Genomic DNA, 25,036 nt, shown 5'->3' with positions numbered 1-25,036 from the left:
TGAATCTGGGAAGCTGAGGTTGCAGTGAGCTGAGATCGCACCATTGCACTCCAGCCTGGGCAACAAGAGAGAAACTCCATCTCAAAAAACAAACAAACAAAAAAACGAACTCAGGTTGGTCTCTCCCTGTTGCTTTTAACCAACACAGACAGGACTCACTACCCCTGCCTTATGCTCTCAGGGCCACCGTGTCCACCTCTCTGTCAGCATCCCCTGATACTGGGTGGCAATCGGCCTTAAAGAAATTTCCCTCCCGAGCATTAGCTGTTTATTGAATGAAAGAAAGAAGAGCACAAAGAAGAAAAGCCTCTATTGCTCATGGAAGCTTCCTGATTTTTTGCCAACTGATCCTCACCTATTCTGCCTCGGCTTGGATAAACGGCCTTGGTTTGGGACTCAGATGGCTCTCACCAATTCCCGTGACTTATGTGAACTAAGAAGGCTTCCCAGATGAGTCACTGATTCTAGGGCATAACTCCTTGGTGACTGGGCCCACATGATCATCAGTAGATCTCCAAGCTGAATGGCAGCTGGAGTCTCCCACGAGCTCACCAGAACTGCATATCCTAGCCCTGGGCTTAAAGCTTTAGAAATCCTCTTTCATAAAGACCTGGCCATCCTCCTGGACAGGGTTCACTTTTATACTTCAAGTTACACAGACTGGTCTAGGGTGCCATCCTTCAGCCATGGGGTGGATGCTCTGGCCCTGGGTGTCCTGGGTGGTGATCTGGCAGAGATGGCCCAATGCTGTCCAGGTGCCTCCAAAGATATGCCACATGACTGGCTATAAGCCATTGGCCAATCCAGAATTCTACGACCCCTTTCCACTAGAATCAAGAGATTTCCTTGAAGACTGGCCATTAGTGGCCACTTCTGAAATGCAATGCTGTGTTTTGGTCCATACAACCAGGAAAATTAATCTTTGAAATTCTGGTTACTGAGGGGGTAGGGTGAGATATCTAATGCTTAGAGAGGAATCTCCAAACCTCCTTTATCCCATGTCCAATTTCTTCATCGGTAGAGAATTTCTGCTGGGAGGAATTTATACTGGGAAGATGGTTAATGGGTACAAAAAAAAAATTAGAAAGAACGAATAAGACCTAGTATTTGATAGCACAAGAGGGTCGACTATAGTCAATAATAATAAATAATAATTTAATTGTACATTTAAGCATAACTTAAAAAGCATAATTGGATTGTTTGTTACACAAAGGATAAAAGCTTGAGGGTATGGATACCCAATTTTACATAATGTGCTTATTTCACACTGCATGCCTGTATCAAAACACCTCATGTACCCTATAAATATATACATCCACTATGTCCCACAGAAATAAAAAAATAAAATCAGGAAATTATACTGGGAGGAGAAGCAATGTGTTGGTGACATAGGAACTTGAACTAGAATTGGGAAACTATTATTGACTCACTGTTTAAGAAGCAAGAGTTTGAAGTAAATCCTTTTTGAGTTACTATTTCCTTATTCTCAAGGAGTGGCCCTATTTCACAGCCACAAATTAATTTGCATTCTTTTACTTATTAAAGAGAGTCACCCAATGATAATTCACACTTTCAGCTTTCTTAAAACATGTCATTTTCACTATACTTCTATCTGACTGATGTAAAGTTTATACAGTTTTGATGTTCACCTGATTTGTTGATGCCAGATATAGGGAAAGATCCAAAATATATCCTTGGGTGTTGAGAAAAGTCTACATCCATAAAAAACTCTTGCTAATGGGCAAAAGCTGAATTTTCTGAAGAAGAAAATAAAATGAGAGCTTTAAGACAAAACTGGAGGCAAGGAAGCACTGACAGGCTTGCTCCTCTGCTAACAGCTGCCCTGTCGCTGCTGGAGTTTGTCACTTCATATATATAAGTGATCATTCTTTACACAATTATGTAAGCCTTGACCAAAATATATACCCTTTGAGCCACACTGGAGATGTACATAACTTGCCTCCTCAAATATCAAAGGTAAAAACAAAACCTTCTAAGATTCTAGGAACCAAACTGGGTTTGTCTTCTCTGGGTTACCCTGGGATTCCAAGGGGCCTCAGCTACTCACGGAAAAAGTGAGTAAATGGTTATCTCGATCTGCACCTTGGACTCCTTCTACTCTTTATTTCTGAAACTTCTTAACCCACACATGCAGGCATTGTCCTATCCCAAGATCAAACCACCTCTTGGAAAAAGAAAAAGGCCTATGTCCGCTGCTTGTAGTTTCAGCATGGCAGCGAGCTTGTTGGGGGTACTGCTTATATTTCTTTAACCCAAATCCCCAGTGGCAGGAGGTTTACCTGTCTGGTACTACAGTCCTCTCCCCTGCCTCACCACCACCCACCGATACCAGCTGACTTCCTATCCATGACCACTGGGACCTCAACCAGACCCCTACCCCGTCCCCCGCCGCCTTCTCCCATAGGGATGAATTTGCCGGGTCTATGACTCAGTTTAGACTTTCTGTTGAAACACGTATGTCTCACCTGCACTTGGCCTTGTAACTGATCTTCTGGTGTGGAAACTGCCCTAGTGGCTACTGCCAGCATAATTGACTCAGGGTAGTTCCGACCCTGGGTTTCCTCTCAATCCTGAAGACCTAAGTGGACTCCCGTCACAACCAGGTGTTGGCTGGGGGAAATGGCAGAAAGTGGATCCAATTCCAGTTTCTTTCCACCCCACAATGTGTAGAACATGCCATTTATCACGTCAGTCTCTTTATGAGTCAATGATCTTAAACTCTGGCTATGGCGTCCTGATACCATCTTCAGATAGTATGGCCCACCCAGCCATTATCACCAAAGTTGCAGTTGGAAATTAAAACCTTCTAAGCCCAAATATAAATAGTACTAGAAAATGTTCCACTGAACTCTGTTGTAGATTTTTTTTTTCCAGAATTGTCTTTGACACGTAACTACCGGGCAAACTATAGTCACAGAGAGTTGCAGTGCCACGTACTACAAATCAGAGGATATAAAAAGTCCCTAATTTTGACTCCATTAAATCCTAACTCAAATGCAGTTCTAGCCCCTGAAGGCTATCATAGGTCAGCTTGGTCTCAGAATGACACAGAGGCTCCAGGCCCCTTCCTGGGATTTTGTGCCTCTGTTTCACTGCACAAATCTCAGCAGAATTTGGAATTCAAGTAGCCTCCCAGGAATTCTGCTTGAAGACAGTCTTACAGAGTTCTGTGCTTGAAGATTCTTTCAATACACTTGGGTCCACTCAAAACCAGAGTCAATACCCTCCCACACTATCATCTGACTTGGCCATGGAGAAGGGCTCGCCAGACCATGGGGAGGGAAAGCCACCAGTCTTCACTGCTAGTCCCAGAAGGTTGCTGCTGAAAGCAGTTCCAGAGTGTCTTACTTATTTTTGTTTTTCTATGCTCTCTCTTGTGTTTGGAACATGATAAGAAGTCAAGAAATTTTTGTGACATTGCACTTACTGTGTGTTCCCAGTACAGGATTCTGCATGGAACCTGACACTGCCCTCAGATTATTGTTCAATTACTACCAAGGGCCTAATATGCAAAGAGTAGAAGCAAAATAAGAACTCCAAATCTCATTCTAACTTGTTTTCTGAAGTGCATTCTTTTCTGTTTATGTGAGTTTCCAAACCTCCCTGTGGTTAAGCTCCTTAGAAAACACAGGCTCTTTCCATTAGCCACACATACAACCAGAGTCAGAAAGAATCGAGTTGGCCAAATTGAGTTTAAATTACCCTCCCTTCTTTTGAACACAGATTAGAATAGAATAAAAGGGAAAAAGAAAGTTTGCAGTTGGAACCATCACCAAGAAGTCTTTTAATCCTGGAAGAGCAGAGCAGCTCTAAGGATGGAAATTATAAAACTGCCAATTTCTACTTGTCCTTAGCCCCACCCAGTTGAAGTCACTGATGTCCTCAGCGACCCACTTGGGTCCCCTGCCAATCCTGGATGGATACAGATATGTTCGGCAGCTTCAAGCGCATGTAAGTGGGACTCACACTTAGTTCTGCTGTCAAAGACCCTGCGTTCATTTGCTGTTGTGCTCCCTTCCCAGCTTCTTCCAAGGAAAAGAGTGCACTTCAGAAAACAAGTCAGAATGAGATTTGGAGTTCTTATTTTGCTTCTACTCTTTGCATATTAGACCCTTGGAAGTAACTGAACAATAATCTGAGGTCAATGCCTTCCTCTTCTTCCTCCTAGCCTTGCCCTCTCCTCTGACTGCCTGGAGTTTTAAACCTGGCCCAGGCCTTCAGGCTTTGTCCTCCTATTACTGTTTCGAGTCACAGCCATGCCTCCCTCTTGCTCAAAAAGCTTGACCTTGACCTTGCCTCCACTCCAACTTCATTAGACACTGATACAGACCCAAACTTAATCACTGAACACTGTACTTTGAGTTGGCGACGCCCACCTTGCTCCTGTCTGTGTCGCAGGGACCCCAGCACAGGGTGTCCAGCGCCACTCGACTGACTTGTGATGGAATGTCCCGTTAGTATATCTAACTGATGCCTATGGACAGAATGGAACTTATTAGTGATTTGGGAAAGCAATTTCATGGGACATTGCCAACATTAAAAAAATAGAATAGAATAAAATATAAATACCAGAATATACTGCATACAGTAACAAAAAGAATGTAATGTGTAACTTTTGTTCAATTACACATAAGTATTGTATATGTACTGTGTCAAGATGTAAAATGTATTTTTCTTGTGGATCATGATCAAAAAGGTATTACAGCAAAATATGTACTCCTTTCAACTCCACTCTGCCTTTTTCAACAGGCACATGCACACACACACACAACACATGCACACCAGGAGAACCCTAAAAACATTTTCTAATATCAACTATTGGTACTTTTGGTGCAGATTCAACACAAAAGCACTGTTGTTAAGAATACAGACAATGGGTTAGTAACCCAAAAGGTATTTCCCATAATTGAAATGCACAGCTGCGGCTCCGTTTCTCATACTCGCCAGATTCACAGAGATGAAGCCACAGTAGCCACTTTGCATCCCCCAGAAAGATCAAAGGGGGATGGGTCAACATCCTCGAGTGAGAGTGGCTGCGGATGATGTCACTTGGGAGGAAGTGACTCAGAATGAGGGCACCAAGGGAGAGGGTTTACAAATATTGTATCACAAAAGCAGCAGGTCCATTGTTGGAAATTTTGCGGGGGTGGGTAGCGAGGACGGAACGACAAACAAAAGGAAGAAAATAAAAATCACCCATTATCCCACAGCTCAGATAGAACCATTGCCTTCACTGCAGTGATTCTACTTTCAGACTTCCCGAAGCATCTTCACTTTGTGTATTTACAGGTTATGGTCTCTGCTCTTTTCACTTAATGTCATTATAGTTATGAACACATTTTTATTTCATTCACTAATCCTTCCCAGCATCACTTGTAACATCTGCATTTTTTCCACTTTATAACTTGTATAATTATAACTTTATAATAGGTATAATTCCTTTTTGTACATTGAGTTGCTTCTACTTTTTCACATTACAAAATAATTCTGATGAGTAATTTTTAACAATATCTTTACATACATAATGGGGGTAATATTTTGAATTTTTTACTGTGCTTTTCTCTTTAGCAACTGCACGGAAAGTGACCCAACACACCCTGGTCAGTCAGAGACATCCATCTGGGAGGAGCCACACTGGAGCAGTGGGGGATTCTGTTTTTCCAGCAGTGATGCAGAAAGGGGGAAAAAGTTAATATTTGAAATTCAAAATATGATTTTTGCAGCAAGACAACCGGTTTGGAAGCAAGACTTTGTCAAAGAGAGATTTTCTAAATTCCTTTAGCAGTTAAAGAACCAAACTTGGAGGATTAAGATCACAATATAAGGAGGACATAATTTCCTCTTGTGTCATTTGGTGAAGAAATCCATGCCGTAGGGTAGGCAGTACAGCAGAGGGACAGAAAGCCCTTTGCTATCTGAGGATTATGAAAAGAAAAGAGAGAGGGAGGGATACATGCTAAGAACGAGGGGTTCATGTTTGGCTCTCCAGGAGCCAATTACCCTACAGACTGTCCCCACATCAAAGTAATTAGACTGTGCAGTGAGGGTGGGCAGAGGAAGGACAAACTGATTTCATTATTGTTTTAATTTGGATGTATTTAACTATAAGCCATAATTTTTTCACATTTATGATTCATTTTTCTTTGTATCAGTTGATAAGTTACATAACTTGCAGAACCTGGGGTAAAATGAAAATGCAGTGTCTCTTGTTCAAAACTTATGAAATTCAAGATGGCAAGATGGCCCTTAAACCAAGGGCCAGGCCCTTTGAAATGACAGGCCCTGGGTGACTGACTGAACAGGTCCCATGCCCATGAAGCTGACCCTAGTCTCAATATTCTTGGCCCATTTTATATTCAGTTGCAAATGTTTTCTTAGTCCAGGGGTGGGCAAGCTTTTTCTGTGAAGGGCCAGACAGTAAATATTTCAGGCTCTGGGGGCCATGTGGTCTCCGTGGCAACTACTCAACTCTGCTTTTTGTAGCACAAAAGCAGCTATTGACGGTACATGAACAAAGTGAATGTGGCTGTACTACAATAAAATTTTATTTACAAAAACAGGCTGCAGGCCATAGTTTGCCAACCTATGTCCCAGACAATCACTTTCTTTCAGACTTGTTTTTTTCTAAATTTCTATATTCACTGTCATGTCTTTCTCATGACAAGATAATATACAAATCTGTATTTTTTTTCCTGACAGCTGAAGTTTTGGTGTACTTTGCTATTCATTTCCTGTTATTTATTGCTGATAATGCAGACTGGAAAAATTGTGCCTTGGGAGATATATGGAGGCATTCTTTGTGACCTAATAAATATTTCATGGGCATTTGAAAGGAAAGTTTATTCTCTGTAGGGTATAGGGTTCAAAATATATTTATTAAATCAACCTCATTAATGATGATTTATAGCCCCTATATCCTTGAATGCTTAAGTATTCAGAGATGTCTTTCAGATTCTGCTGAGATATGGTTTTCATCTTCAGCCGTCAAAAAAATTGGAGTCATCATAAACATTCTCAAATATTGAAGCCCTGTTGCATTCCTAGGATAAATTTTACTTGGTCTTAGGATATTATTCTTTTACTATACTGTTAGTTTTTTAAAAAAATGTATTTAATTTAAAATTTAAAGTTTTTATTCAGAAGTTGGTGGGAAGTTTTGTGTATGAAGGTATTATATTTGGTAGGTACGGATATTAGATATATGCTAGCTTCATAAAGTGAATTGAGAAACTTATTTTTTCCTGCTGTCTGTACACTAGTATTGACATTTTCTGTTCCTTGAAGATGTGACAGAACTTTCTATGAAACCAACTGGTCCAAAATCTAAGGACTCTTTCACAGAAACAAATCCATCTCCTTCAAATACCCAGATTCTACTGGTGAGGGAAAGGCAACATTTGAAAGACTGAGCTTTTTACCTAAAGGGATTTTTAAAAATCACCACAATGGACTATTATCACAACTTGGGTTCAAAATTTATGGATTTCTCTCCCTCCTGCTACCCAGAAGGTGGACTTAGAAGGAAGAAAAGAGGAGTTTGGGAGCTAAGAATAAACTGCGTCTTCTTGCATATGTAAATGTAATATGAGTGATTTTTGCTACCATGCATAAAAATTTTACATTTTTCATTTTCTCTGTTGACAATCCATTCTTTCAGTTTTATATTTTGCTACAAAGTCTCACTGATGGCCTTATTATAACTTCTTTTTTTTTTTTTTTTTGAGACGGAGTCTCGCTTTGTCGCCCAGGCTGGAGTGCAGTGGCCCGATCTCAGCTCACTGCAAGCTCCGCCTCCCGGGTTTACGCCATTCTCCTGCCTCAGCCTCCCGAGTAGCTGGGACTACAGGCGCCCACCACCTCGCCCGGCTAGTTTTTTGTATTTTTAGTAGAGATGGGGTTTCACCATATTAGCCAGGATGGTCTCGATCTCCTGACCTCGTGATCCGCCCGTCTTGGCTTCCCAAAGTGCTGGGATTACAGGTTTGAGCCACTGCGCCCTCTAGAACCATTCCTTCTGTTTCTTTTATGCCATGTCTTTTTCTTAAACATTTTTTCATATATATTTTCCATTTTGATGTCAATATTTTCAGGTAATTTTTTCAGTAACTAAGTAATACAATTTTAAAATGTGTATCATTTTAAAGCCTGGCTAAGGAATTTTAAAATCACATTTCACTCAAGACCTTATAACTATTGAGCTTTTTCTGAACATCTAATGTTGTAGAGTAAAAAAACTAATGCCAGTCTGAATCTCACTTTCTTTTTTGTTGAGCCTATTTTTTTTTCTTTGTTGAAAGAATGTAGACTTTTCTATTCTTACATTTTAAGAAATTATCGAAGATTGTATGAATTGTAGACCATTTTAAAAAACTAATTAGGCTGAGTATTTTACCTAAATCTTCCAAATCTAAAGACTCCAATCTTTCTGCAACTCAGGAAAATTATCTTCCTTTTATTATTATTTTTTATTGTATCTCTTTCCCCAGAATTCTTATTTTTGTGTGTGTGTGTGTGTGTGTGTGTGTGTGTGTGTGTGTGTATACGATATTAGATATCCTGGACCTAGTCTTTGTATTACTTTTCTCTTTTCTCATTATTTTATTTTATTTGAGACAGGGTCTTGCTCTGTTGCCCAGGCTGAAGTGTAGTGGTGTGAACTTGGCTCACTGCAATCTCTGCCTCCTGGGTTCAAGCAATTCTTGTGCCTTAGTCTCCTGAGTAGCTGGGACTGCAGGCACGTGCCACCAAGCCTGGCTAATTATTTTTGTATTTTTAGTAGCGACAGAGGGGTCTCAACATGTTGCCCAGGCTGGTCTCGAACCCCTGACCTCAGGTAATCTGCCCACCTTGGCTTTCCAAAGTGCTGGGATTACAGGTGTGAGCCACTGCACCTGGCCTCTTTTCTCATAATTTTAATCTCTGTATCCTTTCAGCTTAAGTTCTGAGGAATTTTCTCAAACTGTCCTCTGATGAACTGAATCTATTTTTATTTTTTTTGCAATATTCAGTGTGGTGGTCATTATTTCTAATGGATTTCAATATTCAGAAACAGTGTACTTTTCCCCCAAAGTTTCTTATTTTCAGCTTGTTCCTTTCTCATGACAGACTGCTTTTGTCTGTTGATGCAATATTATTTCAAAATTTATTGAAAATACTATTTAGACATATATTTGCTTAAATTGATTCAATGGTCATTTCCACTTCTTTTGTGTAATAACTATTATATTTTATTTTTTAAAACTTTGATTCACATTTCAGATAATTTCCTGAAGAAAATTATCCCACTCCCCTTTCAAGAAGAATCTATATGTATCTGAAAATGCTTTTTTATTTTTTTCATGTGTAAGTGACATCTTGGCTGGGTATAACATTTTAGTTGATAAATCCATCAAAATTTGTTCATCAAAAATTTTATCCATCATAAAAGATTAATTGTGTCAATCAAAATTCACCATTTTATGTTCAGAGCCTTCGCAGGTACCATATGTTTTCTTCCCACTTCTAAAGTTCTTCTTTTGTCTTTTAAATTAAAGATTTTCACCAGGAAATGTCTAAGTATTAGTGTCTTTTAATGAATAATTAATTGAGATTATCACTTGATGAGCCTACTCAATCTGCATTTTCAAATTTTTCTTAAGTCAGAAGAGTTTTCTTCTATTAAAGCATTGAAATTTTCTTCTAGACTATACTTTAGCAATGCAGTTATTTGGTCCTTTGAATAGCTATTTTTTCCATTCATTATTTATCATTTTATCATTCATCATTTTCTTCTTACTGCATTTTCCTCCTCAAATTATGAGAATTCCTTAAACACGCCTGCATCATTTATTTCATTTTCTGCATTGTCAGTTCTGCTCTTTACTGCTTCTTTGGTGACTTGAAATTTTTCCACATTATTTTATATTTCCTTAACTGTTCTAGGTCCCTTATCTTCTCATTTCGTATTTTATCTCCTGTTTCACAAATTTACTGTTTTATTTAACTTAATTGAAGTCATATGGTGCTACAATTGACCTTTTCTTTCTTCACTACTGAAAATGCTTTCCATAAATATATTATTCTTCTACCTCAGGAATTTTGTTTAATCACTTATCTTAAGGTGCTAAAGTTTTGTAGGCCCTATTTTCATCCTTGAATGTGGAAAGGTATAACTTGGCTTGGCATTTGCTTCCAAAATAACTTACACATACACACACTTGCATCATCTCACACTTATAAACTTCTCAAAGGAATTAATCTGGTGAAAAGGAGTTAGTCTTGATGGCTAAAGTAAGCTCATGTTGTTGTCCATCAGCTAGGGGAGAGTGGGGAATGGAATCAACCCCAGTCATTTCCACAAAGGAACTTCACCTTTGCAAGGGTTGTCTGCTTGTTTTGGACACAGTTACATCATTCCAGCTTGCCATATGTAGGGGCTGTTTTGGCCTGGCCTCTACTTCAGGTTTGCATTGTGCTGTACCTGGTGGCCTCATTCTTGATCCCCAGTACATCCACATAATTAAATACAAAACTCTGCTGTTTCCCTGGAGGCTCATGATCTAGTGGAAGGACTCAGCAGTGCTGGACAGGATCACAGTCACGGAGGTGCCTGGTTTTCATAGGCATCTCTTGTGGCTTGGTTTCCCTGTTGACTCCCACAGAGCAGCTGCCTCTGCATGATGCTGATGCCCAACGGCAACAGGGCTCCAAGGAGATGGTTCTCATCTCTCTCAGGTCCCCACTGGACTGCAAACTCACTTCTAGATCTGGGATTATTCTAGGGGCTCCTCACAGATCTTTCTCTGCATATTTTTTCACAATTTGGCAACAGAGTTGAGAGTAGACCCTGGCTTGACCTCTTTCATACTCAGTCCATCTGCTTTATTTCTAGTGAACTTCTAACGCATGTGTTGCATGTCAGTGTCAACGCTCTTAGTCTCTGGACCTGATGCAGCGTCTCCTAGACACTTTCTTCGACTTTTTCTTTTGGGAGATGGGACAGTTTTAGATGACAGAGGGGGAAGGAATGAGGGAGAAGCTAAACATTTATGCTCCAGATCTTTTTCTGAGGTCATAAACTTGCTTTCTCATCTCCTGTTAAGCCTCTCAGCTCATTTTTCGTTTCAGCTCTTATGATGCCCCAAAACAGCACTTTCAAAAGTCACCAATGCCCTTATTTCTGCTAAAGTATATGGCTTTTTTTCAGTTCTCATCTTGCTGGGCCTACTTATAGTATGCCACTTATTGATCAGCAAACTGATATTTGAGTGCCTGGTTGGTCCTTTGGAGTCTATATAAAGATGAATAATTATGACACTTGACATTTACTGAGCACTTACTAAGCAGCAGGCATTGTGCTGGGCACCTTACATTCATTGCCACTTAATAATGACAGCTAGCATTTCCAGTATGGCCACCGCTGTTCTGAGCACAACCTTATGTGACACATACTATTATTATCTCCCTTTTTCCAGGTGAGGAAACTGAGTTCATAGAGAGGTTAAACAGCTTACTCAAGGACATACAGCTAGTATGTGGTAGGGCTGAGATTTGAACCCAAGCGGCCTAAACTTAGAGTCCATGTTGAAGTCCATGCTTGTCCAAGCACTATGCTCATAAAGTCTTTCTGGGTTTAACCCTGTGCTCTTAACCATTAGGCAACACTGCCTCCCCATGGAAGGGTCAGGAAATGTACAATTACAGTTCAAAGTGTTAGGTGCTAAGATAGTGAAAGGTATTAAAGAACTTCCGCTAATTGTTATGGGAATTTGGGAGTGAGGATTCCAGAAAATACTTAAAATTAGAGCACTTAAATGGAAGCAGGAGTGCTGAAATGGCTGCCCATTTTAATGGAACAAAGTGTGCAAGGTGCTTTACCTGTTTGACCTTCAATCCCCTTTCCTTTTGATACTGTCTTTTATAACAGTTAATAATCAGGATGACCATATAATTTAAAATCCAAACTGAGACATTTTTGAGAGTAAAAGAAGACATTCATAATTATGCTGGGACAACAAGCATAGACCAGGTCTGTCCTGGGCAAATTAGGATGTTTGGTCACTCTGTTAACAATGAGTTTTAACGTTTATTTATGCTTAGTGTTGTCTAATAGCATCTGAAGTTTCATTTTACCTTATATTGTTTATTATTGTGACTGGTATACAGTTACAATTAGGATTCTTCACTTTTCTGTTATTTGCTATAGAATTCTTATTTGCTATATAATTTCTGCAAACCTGGAATCTGCATTATTTTTAATGTCAAGAGTGGTGGTAGGGGGACTATGATTCTCATCACAGTCCTTTTGCAATCAAGATATTGGGAAAGCCATCTTCCAGGAGGTCCCTACAGGTATTTATTAATTAGGGCTGCATATCATTAAGCATCAGGGGAAAATCAGGTCAGGTCACTGGATGAAACCCCAGAGGACAAACACTAAGGGTTTTTCCTCTCCATCTCTTGAAAATGGACCACTCCACGGCTTGTCATACAATATGAGTTGTTATGGAGTTAGGAGATTCTGAATAAGGAAGGAACTTTGAATGAAGAAATAACATAGAAAAGTGATTGTTCTTCTTATTATTTTTTCTTACCATAGGGAGCCCACAACTAGTAATAGGAGGGGACCATGTACTAGTAATCATCTCAAAGGATAAATGGGCAAGCATCACCTAGTAAAGATGTGTGTGGTGGTGAAGGGCATTACAGCTAAAGGCAAGAGAGGGCAAGGATTAGTTTGGGGAACTATGCAGCACAGTTTTTTGAAAATCAAAAAGATGTGGGATATGGTAAGATATGAAGTTTTGGAAATGCATAGTGACCTGAGCAATAAAGGTCTTGGACACTTTGCTGAAGAGTTTACACTTTATCCTGAAAGAGCTTTGGAGATATCTAAGGCGTAAGAGGTGACAGTTAGGGAAGATGGTATCGATATTAGATTTGTGTTCTAAAAAGATCAATTTTAGAATTGATTGTCAAGAATACAAGGTGGGGAGAGGGGTAAAGAAAGGAAGCAAAGAGACCAATTTAGAGAATATTTCACTGGAACTGGGTGAAAATGGTGAATGCCTGAGCTAAGACAATGACAAGGTAGAGAACAAGGTCAACCTGGGAGAGATATGGCAGTGGATATTGTCAGGCTTGAGTGTGAACAACAGATTACCCTCATATCTCTGGCTTAAGTAGCTAGACTTATAGTGCCACCATTCACCAGGACCATACATTGAGGAGGAGATGATTTCAGGGGAAAACATCTGAATGATCACCCCTTCCCCCACATTGAAATTCTGTACCTCCTTGCCTCACTAATACAATTCTTTGCTGGTTCTCTGACTGTTCTGCTTCTTCTCAGTTCTGTTTAGTGGATTTTCTTCTCTTGCCCAGACAATTCCTGTTAGCAATTCCTTTGGGTTGGACCTTAGCCATCTTCCTCTTCAAACTCCACCTCTTCTTGGCATTTTAAAATCCTGATATTATCTTGATATTATTTATTATCCATACCTGCATTTTCAACTATTACCCTTGGGCTTACAACACTCAAGTTTTTATTTTCAGCTCCAGGGTATCAAGCCAACTGCCTACTCAACATCTCCACGCACATGCCCTACATGTTCAGACTCAGCATGTCCACACCAACTTCTCTTTCCTTCTGATGCCTGCTCCTTACTGTTGCAACCCTTCCCTCTCCCATTCACTCACAGCCAATGGCTCATCCAATCCTGCTAATCCTTAATACAAAAGAACCCCCAATCTCATTTATTATTTTTTTCCTTCATTCCCACTGCAAACATAGATGATAGATATGTATTTCTAAAACACATACATAAGGCTTGACACTTTTGTCCTTAGAAAACTTTAATCTCATAACCTATTCCTGATGGAACAAAATCCAAACTCTTTCCAGATTATTTCCCTGTCACATTCATATCACAAAGAGTATGTGTTAGTTTGCTTTCCTAAATGTTGCCTTTTTCTTTACTTTGTCACCTGACAAAATCCTGATCAACTTCCAAGCTCTAGATTCAAAGTCACCTCCTCCCTCTCATCTCAACCAAAAGTAAATTATTTCACTGTTTCCCCATCTCTTCTACAAAACTATGAGCTCCTTAAGAACTGGTACTTGTTTTAGGCATTTTGTGATTCCAGAAGTCTATCACAGCTTGATAAATATTGAATTGATACATTCCTTATCCTAGCCAGGCAGTCCTGCTTGGAATCTATGGAGGTATCTTTTGTTAGAGGACCATATTTTCTTTCTCCAGGGGTAATTGCTAACACCACCACCACCACCATGACCACTGCCATCATCATCATTATCATCATGATCACCTCCACCTCCACCATCATCACCATATCACCATCACTGTCATCACTACCGCCACCATCACTATCATCACTACTACCATTATCATTATCACTATCACTGTCACCACCACCACCATCACCATTATCCTTATCCCCATCACCATCATCTTCTTCATTACAACTGTCAACATCACCATAATCACCACTATCACTATCACCATCACCACCATCACCATCATCCTTATCATCACGTCCACCTCCACCACCATAACCATCACCATCACCATCTATCATCTCAGCACTCATGTGCCAAATGATTAAAGGTTTTAATCTTTACCACACTTTTGTGAGACAGACATTTTAATGCCTATTTGATTAACAATACTGAAGTTCAGAAAGGCTAAATAATTTTCCCAAGGTCACAATGCTTGGTGAAGCGTTGAGCTGATATTTAAAGCTGCTGATGCCTGATTCCGAAGTTGGCCTTCTTAAGCCCTGTGTTAAGCATTCCCGTGAGGCACATTTCATGTAGGGACACTTACGAGAAAGGAAGCAAAGGAGTGTCCTGGCTAGTAAATATCATGGCTTAAATGTATATGTACACACAGCAGGACCTGGCAACACCGAAGGGCAAAACATGGCCTCTCAGTGACCTTTGCTCTTCTGCCTTCATATTGTATGTGGCTTCTTCTGCCACCATCCAAAATAAGAGCTCTGCCTGTAGCCCAGCTACAAGGTGTGCGCTGCCTCAGCTATATCCTCACCATAAAGCCATAAGCATGAGCCATCATTATGGGGCAGCTTTTCTTGTCTTTCTGTTCAGTCTTACGACTCACTGAGGGAGGGACCTGAATCAGAATCAACTGAGAAGCTTTTCCAGAATACACATGTCCTCCTCAACCCTCTGAAGTAGTGATCTGGCCCTTGGTTGAGAACCACTAGTTTAGCATATTCGTTCCCAAGGTCTACAATTTCCACTGGAGGTCTTATCATGGAAGCCTCCCAATTTCTTCCTTCAGATAAATGCCCAGATGTGGTTCTTGGGTGCTTGGAATCAACATCAATGGCATGTCCTGCTCTGCCCTGCCTTCTTTCAGTCAGGAGTTCTCAACCAAGGTAGTACCAACCTTAGAAATAAGTAGAGAGGCTGTCATGTATTGGGCATCGCAATGAACAGAAAGGCTAATGGTATTTAGAAAGCAAGGAGGAGGAAAGATAAAGCAACCTACAGTCCATTACAGGGAAACACTGTCCCATCAAAAATGCCAGCAGCACCCTCATTGAGAAGCACAAGTCGGAGCCCAGATACTCTTGATTCAAACTCAGAATCAGCCCCTGCAGTGTACAGGCATCCTCTGAGCTCTGCTGCTGCAGTGGTCTGTGTTCCATGGGCTGCTGTCTTTCCCCAGCCTTTCAAATTCCCTCATATTCCATAAACTACGGAAAAAGAGAGTTTTGTCTTTCAGATATATTCATGTAACACTTAGGTGGCAGGAGAGCATGTCTAATCTCCATTTCCACTTTCCATTTAATCTAATTTAATCCCCCGCCCACCTCACTGAATGTTTCACCTAAAGTATGGGGAGAATGTGGAAGGGAGGAAAAGAGAAGGAGCTACCATTGCCTCTTGGGCACATTTGAAACATCACATCTGACAGTAATTCTAGGTTGGTGAATGCTGTATATCCAAGACATGGCTCAAAACTGACCTTTCTCCAGAAGTCTTATCTCTTTATTCTCTCTCAATGGCTACTTCTTTCTTGCTTATTCAAGCCAAAGCAAATTATAATTATAGGTTTTCAGTAGAAGCTTTTATTGTCCACCCATATCTGGCTTTTCCTTCCATCTAGGCACATGGAGGATTATTCTTCAAGTCTTTTTCCATAGAGTGAGGCTATCTGACCAGTTCTGACCAATGGGCTATGAGTAGAAGGACACACATCACTGCCGGCTGGAGCATTTCATGGACAGCCAGACATCATCTAGCATTCTCGTCCCTCGCAGCCCTGATGGTGGCAGGAGGTATCAGGAAGCAGTCTCCACCAGCCTGGCTCCCAGAACCATCACCATAAGAAGAGCCCTGCTGACTCCTATCAGGCATGTAGTATATGCAGAGAATAAAACTTTGTTGTTTTGTGTGACTGAGATTCAGGGGTTATTTGTTACCACAGCATAACCTGGCCTACCTTGATTGATTCAATGTTCTTTTGCATATTTAGATTTTTTTTTTTTTTTATCTTTGTGCATAGATCATGAGTCAGAGGGGCTTGGGTTTGAGGCTTAGTTTCACCACTCAGAGTGACCTTGGGTAACCCCTCTAAACCTCGGTCTCCTCATGTGTGAAATAGTAATGATGACTGTACAGACCTTCTGGAAGTTATAAACACTAAACAAGGTCATACAGGCAAAGTGTTTACTATAGTGTCTGGCAGGTAGCAAGGGCTCAGTAAATGTTACTTCTTATTTCTTATTGATCTAAAATTGACTTTACTTGGCCTCTTTCCCAAATCCTCATTGAAGTCTTTAGCTTTGGCTGCCTGGAGTCCTTCTAACACTTTTCTCCATAAAAACCTGATAGCCTGGGACTTCTTTCTGTTTATTTTGCATTCCTTGCACCTCCCATGGCAGGACATTGCTTGCAGTAGGCGTTGTTTTATCCACCCTGTATTGGAATACACGCTTGTGATCAAAACTGAGTACGTCATCTATGCCAAATGAACGGAAGAAATCTGCTGAGTCAAATTGGAGAAATCTAATTAGTTTTTCAGTATGAACCTGACGTGTCTGAAAAACATGTCAACAAATGTTCAAATATTCTCTTTGTCTTTTATTGCAGAGTAATCAGTGGGAGAGGCGAGATCCAGTCTCTTGGCCGCATACCAAACACAGACACACGTTCTAAATTAGCATAGAGCAAATCCCATTTGCATTTATATTACAGCCAAGTCTCCCTAATTGATCCCAGAATTTGTTTCTGGACCACGAGGAGTCCTTTAGCATTTGGACACAATTACAGGTTATCTTGGGACAGGTGCCTTCCTCCAACGCTCCTTGACACTGAGTTTAACCAGGTCTCCACAGCTAAATAAAGCAGAGGTAGTTACTTGGCTGACCCACACAGAAACACAAAACAAAACAAAACAGTTTTGCCATATTTATTTTTATTTTTGACCCATATGCCAAACCATCCAGTTTGCAGGCAGTCCTACCAACTATTGCCTGGCCTGAAAAGCCCTCTCCAAATGTGGAACTTAATTGGAGGAGCATTTAAAACCAAGCATTAAGTCCACCTCAGTACAAAAATAACAATAATAAAAGAAATTCCTGGTCCCAATAACTACTTTTCTGATGCCCTTTAAAATTATTATTTTAAAAGATAGTGTGGCAATTCCTCAAAGACCTAAAGACAAAAATATCATTCAACCCACCAATCCCATTACTGGGTATATACCCAAAATAATATAAATTGTTCTATTATAAAGACACATGTATGCATATGTTCACTGCAGCATTATTCACAATAGCAAAGGCATGAAATCAACCTAAATGTCCATTAATGATAGACTGGACAAAGAAAATGTGGTACATATACACCATGGCATTCTATGCAGCTATAAAGAAGGAGATGATGTCCTTTGCAGGAACAAAGATGGAGCCGGAGGCCATTATCCTTAGAAAACTAATGCATGAACATAAAACCAAATACCACATGTTCTCACTTATAAGTGGGTGCTAAACGATGAGAACACAGGGACACACAGAGGTGGGGCCTATCGGAGGGTGGAAGGTGAAAGGAGGGAGAAGTTCAGGAAAAATAACTAATGGGTACTAGGTTTAATACCTGGGTGATAAAATAATCTGTACAACAAAACTGCATGACATATTCTTATGTAATTTCTTTTTTAAAAATCTTTTAAGTTCAGGGTACATATGCAGAATGTGCAGGTTTGTATGCACCCCTGAACTTAAAAGTTGAGAAAAAGAAATTAGAGTATGACATGAGAAAAGAGGAGATAAAGTTGTTATTTGCAGATTATATGACTATATGTCCAGAAAACCCAAGAGAATCAACTAGGAAATTATTTGAAACAGTAAAATAATTCACAACAAAATCAACACAGATAGTTGTACTCTTTATATGTCCAAGAGAAAATAAGTTAAAAGTTAAAATGGTAGAAAATTTCCCATTACAATAACCAAAATGATCAAATACTTAGGAATGAAATTAACAATAAATATACAAGGTTTATATGAATTAAAATCCAAAAGCATATAAAATATCTTGTAGCATCTTCAAGGTGCCTTCTATTGAACTCTTTGCTTTCCTTATTCAGAGTCAATTTTGCAGACACTAAGCCATCTTCCAATGTATTTCTGAAAATAAGCTACATCTGTGTGTTTTAGCATATTTACAGACTTCATTTCCTTTTTCCATCAGATTCAGTCTGAACAAATTACTAATTTATCATAATCAAATGTCCTGAACACACCTTAAAGTCTGACTCATTAAATAACCCTCCAGATCTCTGGAGCATTTCTCTGGATTGCAGGTAGTTGGAGTTCCTGATACTTTCCATCAACTACAGCTGATTTAACAGCAGAGCAGTAGCTCCTCAGTTAAGTAACCTTAATCACCTTATGCACCGTGATTTACTGAAACTCTGATGCAGGGATTTTGCATTCCTGGAATCTACCCAGTTCCTCTAGTTGTATTGCCATGTGCTTCTCATTATGGCCCAATTGTACAGAGAAGATGAGTGGAAAGAGCTGGTCTGGGAGTCAAGGGCAGATACTGTCCTGGCTCTGTCGTGATCTAATCCTAGGTCCTTGAGCAAGTCACTTAACCCAGTGGACCGAACAAAGGTTTTCTTATCTTCAAATTAGGGACAGTTGTGCTTGCTCTACCTAACAAACAAGGTTGTCTTTGGGACCCTTGTGAGAGAACATGAGTCTGCAAGACTCACACAAGTTCCCAATCCAGTATTTCTTTTGTAAGTTAGTAGTTGGGAACTCAGAAGACATTTTCCCAGAAAAAAGCCAATACTATACCTGGTGGTGAAGTTTCCAGTCTAATGCTACAAAAATCTGTCTGATGATCCTGTCCCTGGAGTACAACATATAATAGTGGTCTTGCAAATCAGCACCACCAGGGCATCAACCAGTTGTGGGTGCTGTGGTTGGAACTCTGGGGGAGTGGCAACACGGAGTCCCTTTGTACAGGGGAAGAAAGAGAAAATTGGTGCCCAAGAGAAGGGAAGTGGCAGGCGGAGTCCGAGGTCTTATGGGGAAGGAGCACACGGTGAGCCTGTGGGGGGCCTTTAGACACATATGGATTTATTAGGTGCAGAAAATGAATGACAGGCAGTGGCTTTGGAAAGCCCTAAAAATAAAGCTGCTCAGCGTTTACTCCTGCCTTCCAGCCCACTATCTCCACTTCTGCTCTCTTTCCCACATTCTATTTTTGAAGTCTTTAGGGCACACATAACATAGCCAGCCACTTGAGATTCATGATGCAGAATCCACTTTCTCCATTCAAGTGACTAAATAGCTCCATGTAAAATAGGCCAATACGTAATACATAAACATACATGTAATAACAGAGGGTCGGGGGGTGCTGTGAGAGAGGGAAGGTACAGTTATGTCTGTGGGTTGGTCAAATGGGTGCATTCATCTTGGAAGATCCCCCGGAAGACTTAAAAGAGGCTAGCTGCGTCTTTGCTTTTTGTTGAACAGAGCCTTCCAAATCTAACTTTTCAAATCCCTGATTGAATTCCCAGCAATCTACTTTTCCTGACTATAACCAGAAAAGCATGTTTAAGCGAACATGAAATTCCATCAGTATAAAGCCTTGCGCAGCCCAGTCCATCAGCCCCGTCGCCAAAGCCACTAATAATGCCCTATTGTGTTACTGTGGTATTTTCTAGGTTATCATTATGAAGTCTTTGCTCCTGGTTGAGAAAACATGACGTTCCATTAAATGTATAATCTGGGTTCCCTCCAGGCCAGAGACGCAGCTTGCTTAAAGCTGAAATGGGCTGAGATTTAATGTCATGGAAAAGAGAACCAGTTGCAGGGGAAAAGGAGTTGCAGGGACTGGGAGAAGAATGGTGGATTCAGTTCCCCATGACCACTTGGTTTCAGACTGTAGACAGTGTCTTGCTAGCCAGAGGATCTAAGAAGCCCAAGGAAAAATGAGTCAGCATTTTTTCACTTTCCACTCTGGCTGTGGTTGGGTGCTGGACAGCACTGTGTGAGGAGGTTCTTTCTAGGACAGAAGATCATGTCTTTGGCGACCACCCAGGGGTCTGTTTGCCACCACTGCCTTTTGGCCCATCCCCCAGCTCTGGGCTCATCAATCTCATAAACTAGCCTGAATCGAGATGGTAAGCTGTTGGTGTGTGCACTATCGCACCAAGTTCTAGCAAGTTTTTCATTCAGCACAAAAATATCCTTCTCTTCCAGCAATAGAACAGCTAAAGGAAGTCAGAGGAATCCTCCTGAATGTCTGTAAAGGTCTCCCCACCATTTCTTTTCCTGGAGCATTTTTAGGTCCCCAGGGTGCTTCAAAGAATCCTGTGGTGCACTTGACATTTACTCCAGGATTAATATAAAAGCAGCAGCATCCTTTATAATAGCAAGGGGCTTGGAAGTCAGCACGCTGCTTAGACTTGATGTGATTTTTTAAACCAATTCAAAATAACTTATTCTTGTTGAATATAAAAGTAATATATGTTCATTACAGAAAAATTCAGAAAAACATGTAAACAAAATTTAAAATTCTACCTGCTAGAGACAAATAGTACTGTCATATTGGTAAATAGAGACATACACATGTATGTGTTTAACTTTTTAAACAGGTGGAATCATAATACGGATGATGTCTTGTAATTGCATTTTCATCTAAAAGTATATAGTATATTAAGAATTACATATTTCTCCTAAAATAGCTTACAAGCTTGTATAACATGCAATGCAGGTTCAATACTATGCATATATCATATCTTAGTAAATCCCCTGCTGTTAGACACATGTAATCCTCAGCTTTTTATTATAAACAGCACCTCCATAAACATACATGTAGGTACTTCTTTGTGATTATTTGGATTTTTTTCTTTAGGACATGTAATTGCTGGATGGAAAGGTAGACCCCCTCATTTTTTAAAAGCATTTGATACATGTTGCCAAATTATCTTCTTGTCTGCTATACACTATGGTAGCCACATGTGGCTATTAAAGTTCAAATTAGTTAAACTTATATAAAATTAAAAATTCACTTCCTTAATCGCACTAGCTACATTTCAAGTGCTCGAGTCACATGTGGCTAGTAGCTACTGTATTGAACTGCACAGATATAGAACTTTTCCATCAACCTAGAAAGTTCTACTGGACAGCGCAAGTCTAGAAAGACTGCACCAATTTACATTTTCCCTAGTAAGATATGACACTGCCTACCTCCCACAAATTGGCCAATACTGAATATTGTAATTTTTTAAAAGTTTTTGTCAACCTAACAAAAATTATATATTTTTTTCATTTCTTTGATTAATAATGACCTTTTTGGTTCATTTATTGACTCTCATATTTTTTTCTCTTGTGAATTATGCATTTAGGCTATTTCCTATTGGGATTTTGCTTTTATTGCTTTTTATATGTGAAAATCAATCTTAAGAGAGTGATTTATGTGGCAATAGTTATTGCAACTTCTTATGTTTTTCATGGCTTATTTTTCATTTATAGAAGTTTAATTTTTAATATATTCAAATCTCTCTTTGTTTTCCTTTATGGTTTCTTCCTTGTCATGTTTTAAAAGCTCTAAACCTAAGATTACAGTAATATTCATCTAAATTATCTTCTAGTTCTTTGATCATTTCATTCTAAATATTTAGATTTTCAATCTTTCTGAAATTTATTTTTGCATATGGTTTGTAAAGTATAAATCTAACCTTTTTCTTTCTCCATGTTATCAATCACTTGTCCAGGAACCATTTTTTAAAAAAAATTAATGAATCATTACATACTGATTTGAAATTCCACTAAATGTTTACATGTACTTGGATCTACACGTATTTGTCTTTTTAGATTTTCCACTCTATCCACCTATTCTTTGGCCTTTACCATCCTGTTTTTATTAATTTACATTATAATACATTTTAATATTTGGAGAGAGAGTATGGCTTCATTATTCTTTTCCGAAAATGTTTCAGCTCTACCGGTTTTTTTTTTTTTTTTTGCTAAGATAAGCCTAGAATCATTTTGTTAAATTCTTATCATCAAACTCTTTCAGAACTTTGACTGAAAAGTTGAATTCAATTTCTAAATTAATTTGGGGAAAACTGGTTATCTCTACAGTATCCATATCTCTCTAGTATCTCTACAGTTATCCATTCAGAGACATGGGGATTCTGTCCCCCGCTCTTTTTTTTCAGATTTTCCTGAATATCATTCCGAATTGGCTTTTTAAAAAAGCACGAAGGAGGAGCACCTCCGACTGTTTTCAGACACTGTCTCTGAGTCTGTGAGCTGGTCCTCCCAGCCACTAGAAGTAACAAAAGAAATTCCATTCCTTAGTACTGGAGCATATTTTCAGTATCCACCTTCTCATAAATCTGCAGAAAAGAAATCTCACTTTTCATCCAAAGAATCTGGAGTTCAAAACAGCCTTTACGGAAAAATCAAACTCCAGGGGCAACTGCAAAGCACATTTGGTGTCCAGCTAGCCAGCTTATTTTGCAGGACTCTTTTTCCAACTCCTAAATACTTTCCAGTCTGTGAAATCCATCTCCCTACCACTGTAACAGCAAAGCGCCTCTCCTGGCACTGGAGAGCTCACTCAGTTTTAATGAGCACGGATCTTCTGTGAGGGGCTTTTTATCGTTGAAGCTGGTTTTCAGCAGATAGCATGAAGCTTCCTTGGGTAACTGTGGCTTGGCAGACTTACGGGGATTTGGGAAGTGCTTCATTGGTCAGAATTCAGCTCTCCCTTCCTAAAGCCTAATCACTATCCATTTTTTTTTTCTTTTTTGCAAGGAAACCAGGGCTCCTGCACCTCCCTGGTAGCCCACCAGTCAAATGGTCAAGAGCTTGAATTCACCTACATCTGGGATTCTCAAGTCGAAGGGGAGGGACATTTGGCAATGACTGGAGGCATTTTTAGTTGTCACCGCTAATAGAGAAGGAGTGGGGGGCGGGGGATGTTACTGGCATCCAGTGGGCAGAGGCCAAGGATGCTGCTAAACATCCTACAACGCACAGGACAGCCCCCACCACAAAGAATTACCAGGCTTCAGTCTCAGAAGTGCTAAGGTTAAGAAACCCTGCCTTTCAATTTCACTCAGTGCCCGGTGAGAAGTATGCATTATATGATTAGGAGCAAAGATAACGCCTTCCGTGGGACAGCATTTCAAAACAAAACAAAACAAAACAAAACAAAAAATGCGACAGTTGGCTTTAAAATGCCCAAGCCTCTAACTTTAGGAGCGCCTGTGCCTGCAAGTTCTGTCTTTGGTAAGCAAGCCTTTCCCATCATCACGGGAGGGAGTCACAGAAACTCAGCAAGACAATAGCAGCCTCCAAGCCCCTTGCATGCTCCTGGGACACAGAAAGCAAGACAGAAAAGAAGTCTGTTCCCTTCCCAGCAAGCGGCGTCGCCTCGGCTGCGAGCTCTGGAGCCGAGGCTGGGAGGAGCGCGCCCCAACAAAGGCGCAGCACTCCGCCGCCGCCGGCCGCGCGGTCCCTCTGCGCCCCTGGAGATGCGCGCCTGTCCCCAGGCGACCCTGTCAACGAGCCCGGCCAGGGGCGAAAGCGTCCTCGCCCGCTTAGCCTGGGGTGTGGGGACAACTCGCGGCACTTACTTGTCCAAAATGAAGTACAGGTCAAATCCGCCGTAGCAGGCTGGACCCCCATCCTCCCGGCGTCCCCCTTGCCCGGCGCAGATGAGCACCAGAGTGGCCAAAGAGAGCCACTGGAAGCCGATGCCGAGGGCTCTCCGCTCCGCCGTGGCCATGGCACGCAGGCCGGGGAGAGCAGGGTCCGCTCCTTCCCACGCTCCGCGAACTCGCCGCGACCCTCAGGGACGCGCCATCCGCGGGCCCCTCCTCGCGGGTCCTTTATTCCCCCTCGCTCCCTCGCAACTCCCCGGAAGCAATTGTCTGGAGGAGTTCAAGGTTTTCCCTCTGGTTTCCGCTCCGATGCTGTTTCTGGGTTTCGGGTTTCAAGGATCCCAATCCTGTCCTCCGCTTCTTGAAAGGGGAGGGCTGTCTCGGGCCGGGGCCGCCGGGCCGCTCCCGAGGCCGCGCCGAGGTTTTGCAATGGAAAGAGTTCCGTCCCGACGGTTCTTTGTCCCAGATTTTAAATATGATGGGGTGGGTTTTCAAATTGTTCTTGGTGGGGGGAGTGCTTTGCCTTCTCTCCTTCCTCTCTGCCCCCCTTTCTCGTTCTTACGGGGAAGCGAGTTCAAAGGCTGCCACCTTGTGGACAAAAGCGGCGAAAGCACGTGTGGGACCCGCGGGAGTGCGGCGGGGGCGCTTCCAGGCTTCGCGTATAAATCTCCTTGTCCTTACCATTCTCATGTGAGCTTGCATGTTTTCTTACTCCTTCCTTCTTCTCACGCACTTTCCTTTCTTTTTCCATGACCGCCTCTCCATTCTCTCTAGTCAGTCCTTCTATTCCTTCTTTTCCTTTCCTATCCTGCATCTTTTGATAAGGTCACTAAACATTGGATGAGAACTTGTTT

At 40.8% G+C, this 25,036-nt stretch overlaps 1 protein-coding gene across 3 annotated transcripts in view; it reads right to left on the bottom strand.

Annotated features, from left to right (window-relative positions):
• Positions 1-24,663, bottom strand: part of LOC105465199 (ANTXR cell adhesion molecule 1) — a 239,376-nt gene extending 214,713 nt beyond the window's left edge. For all 3 annotated transcript variants that reach the window (XM_011713474.2, XM_071076840.1, XM_071076839.1), the window contains exon 1: positions 24,156-24,663. In XM_011713474.2, the coding sequence (XP_011711776.2) occupies positions 24,156-24,307 (152 nt within the window). In that variant the 5' untranslated portion in view covers positions 24,308-24,663. The remainder of the gene's footprint in view (positions 1-24,155) is intronic.
• Positions 24,664-25,036: the final 373 nt, after the last annotated feature.

The sequence above is a fragment of the Macaca nemestrina genome, chromosome 13 (assembly GCF_043159975.1).
Source record: "Macaca nemestrina isolate mMacNem1 chromosome 13, mMacNem.hap1, whole genome shotgun sequence".
NCBI lineage: Eukaryota > Metazoa > Chordata > Mammalia > Primates > Cercopithecidae > Macaca > Macaca nemestrina.
The sequence above is the reverse complement of the archived record's forward strand: the minus strand, read 5'-3'. Positions and strand labels throughout refer to the sequence as shown.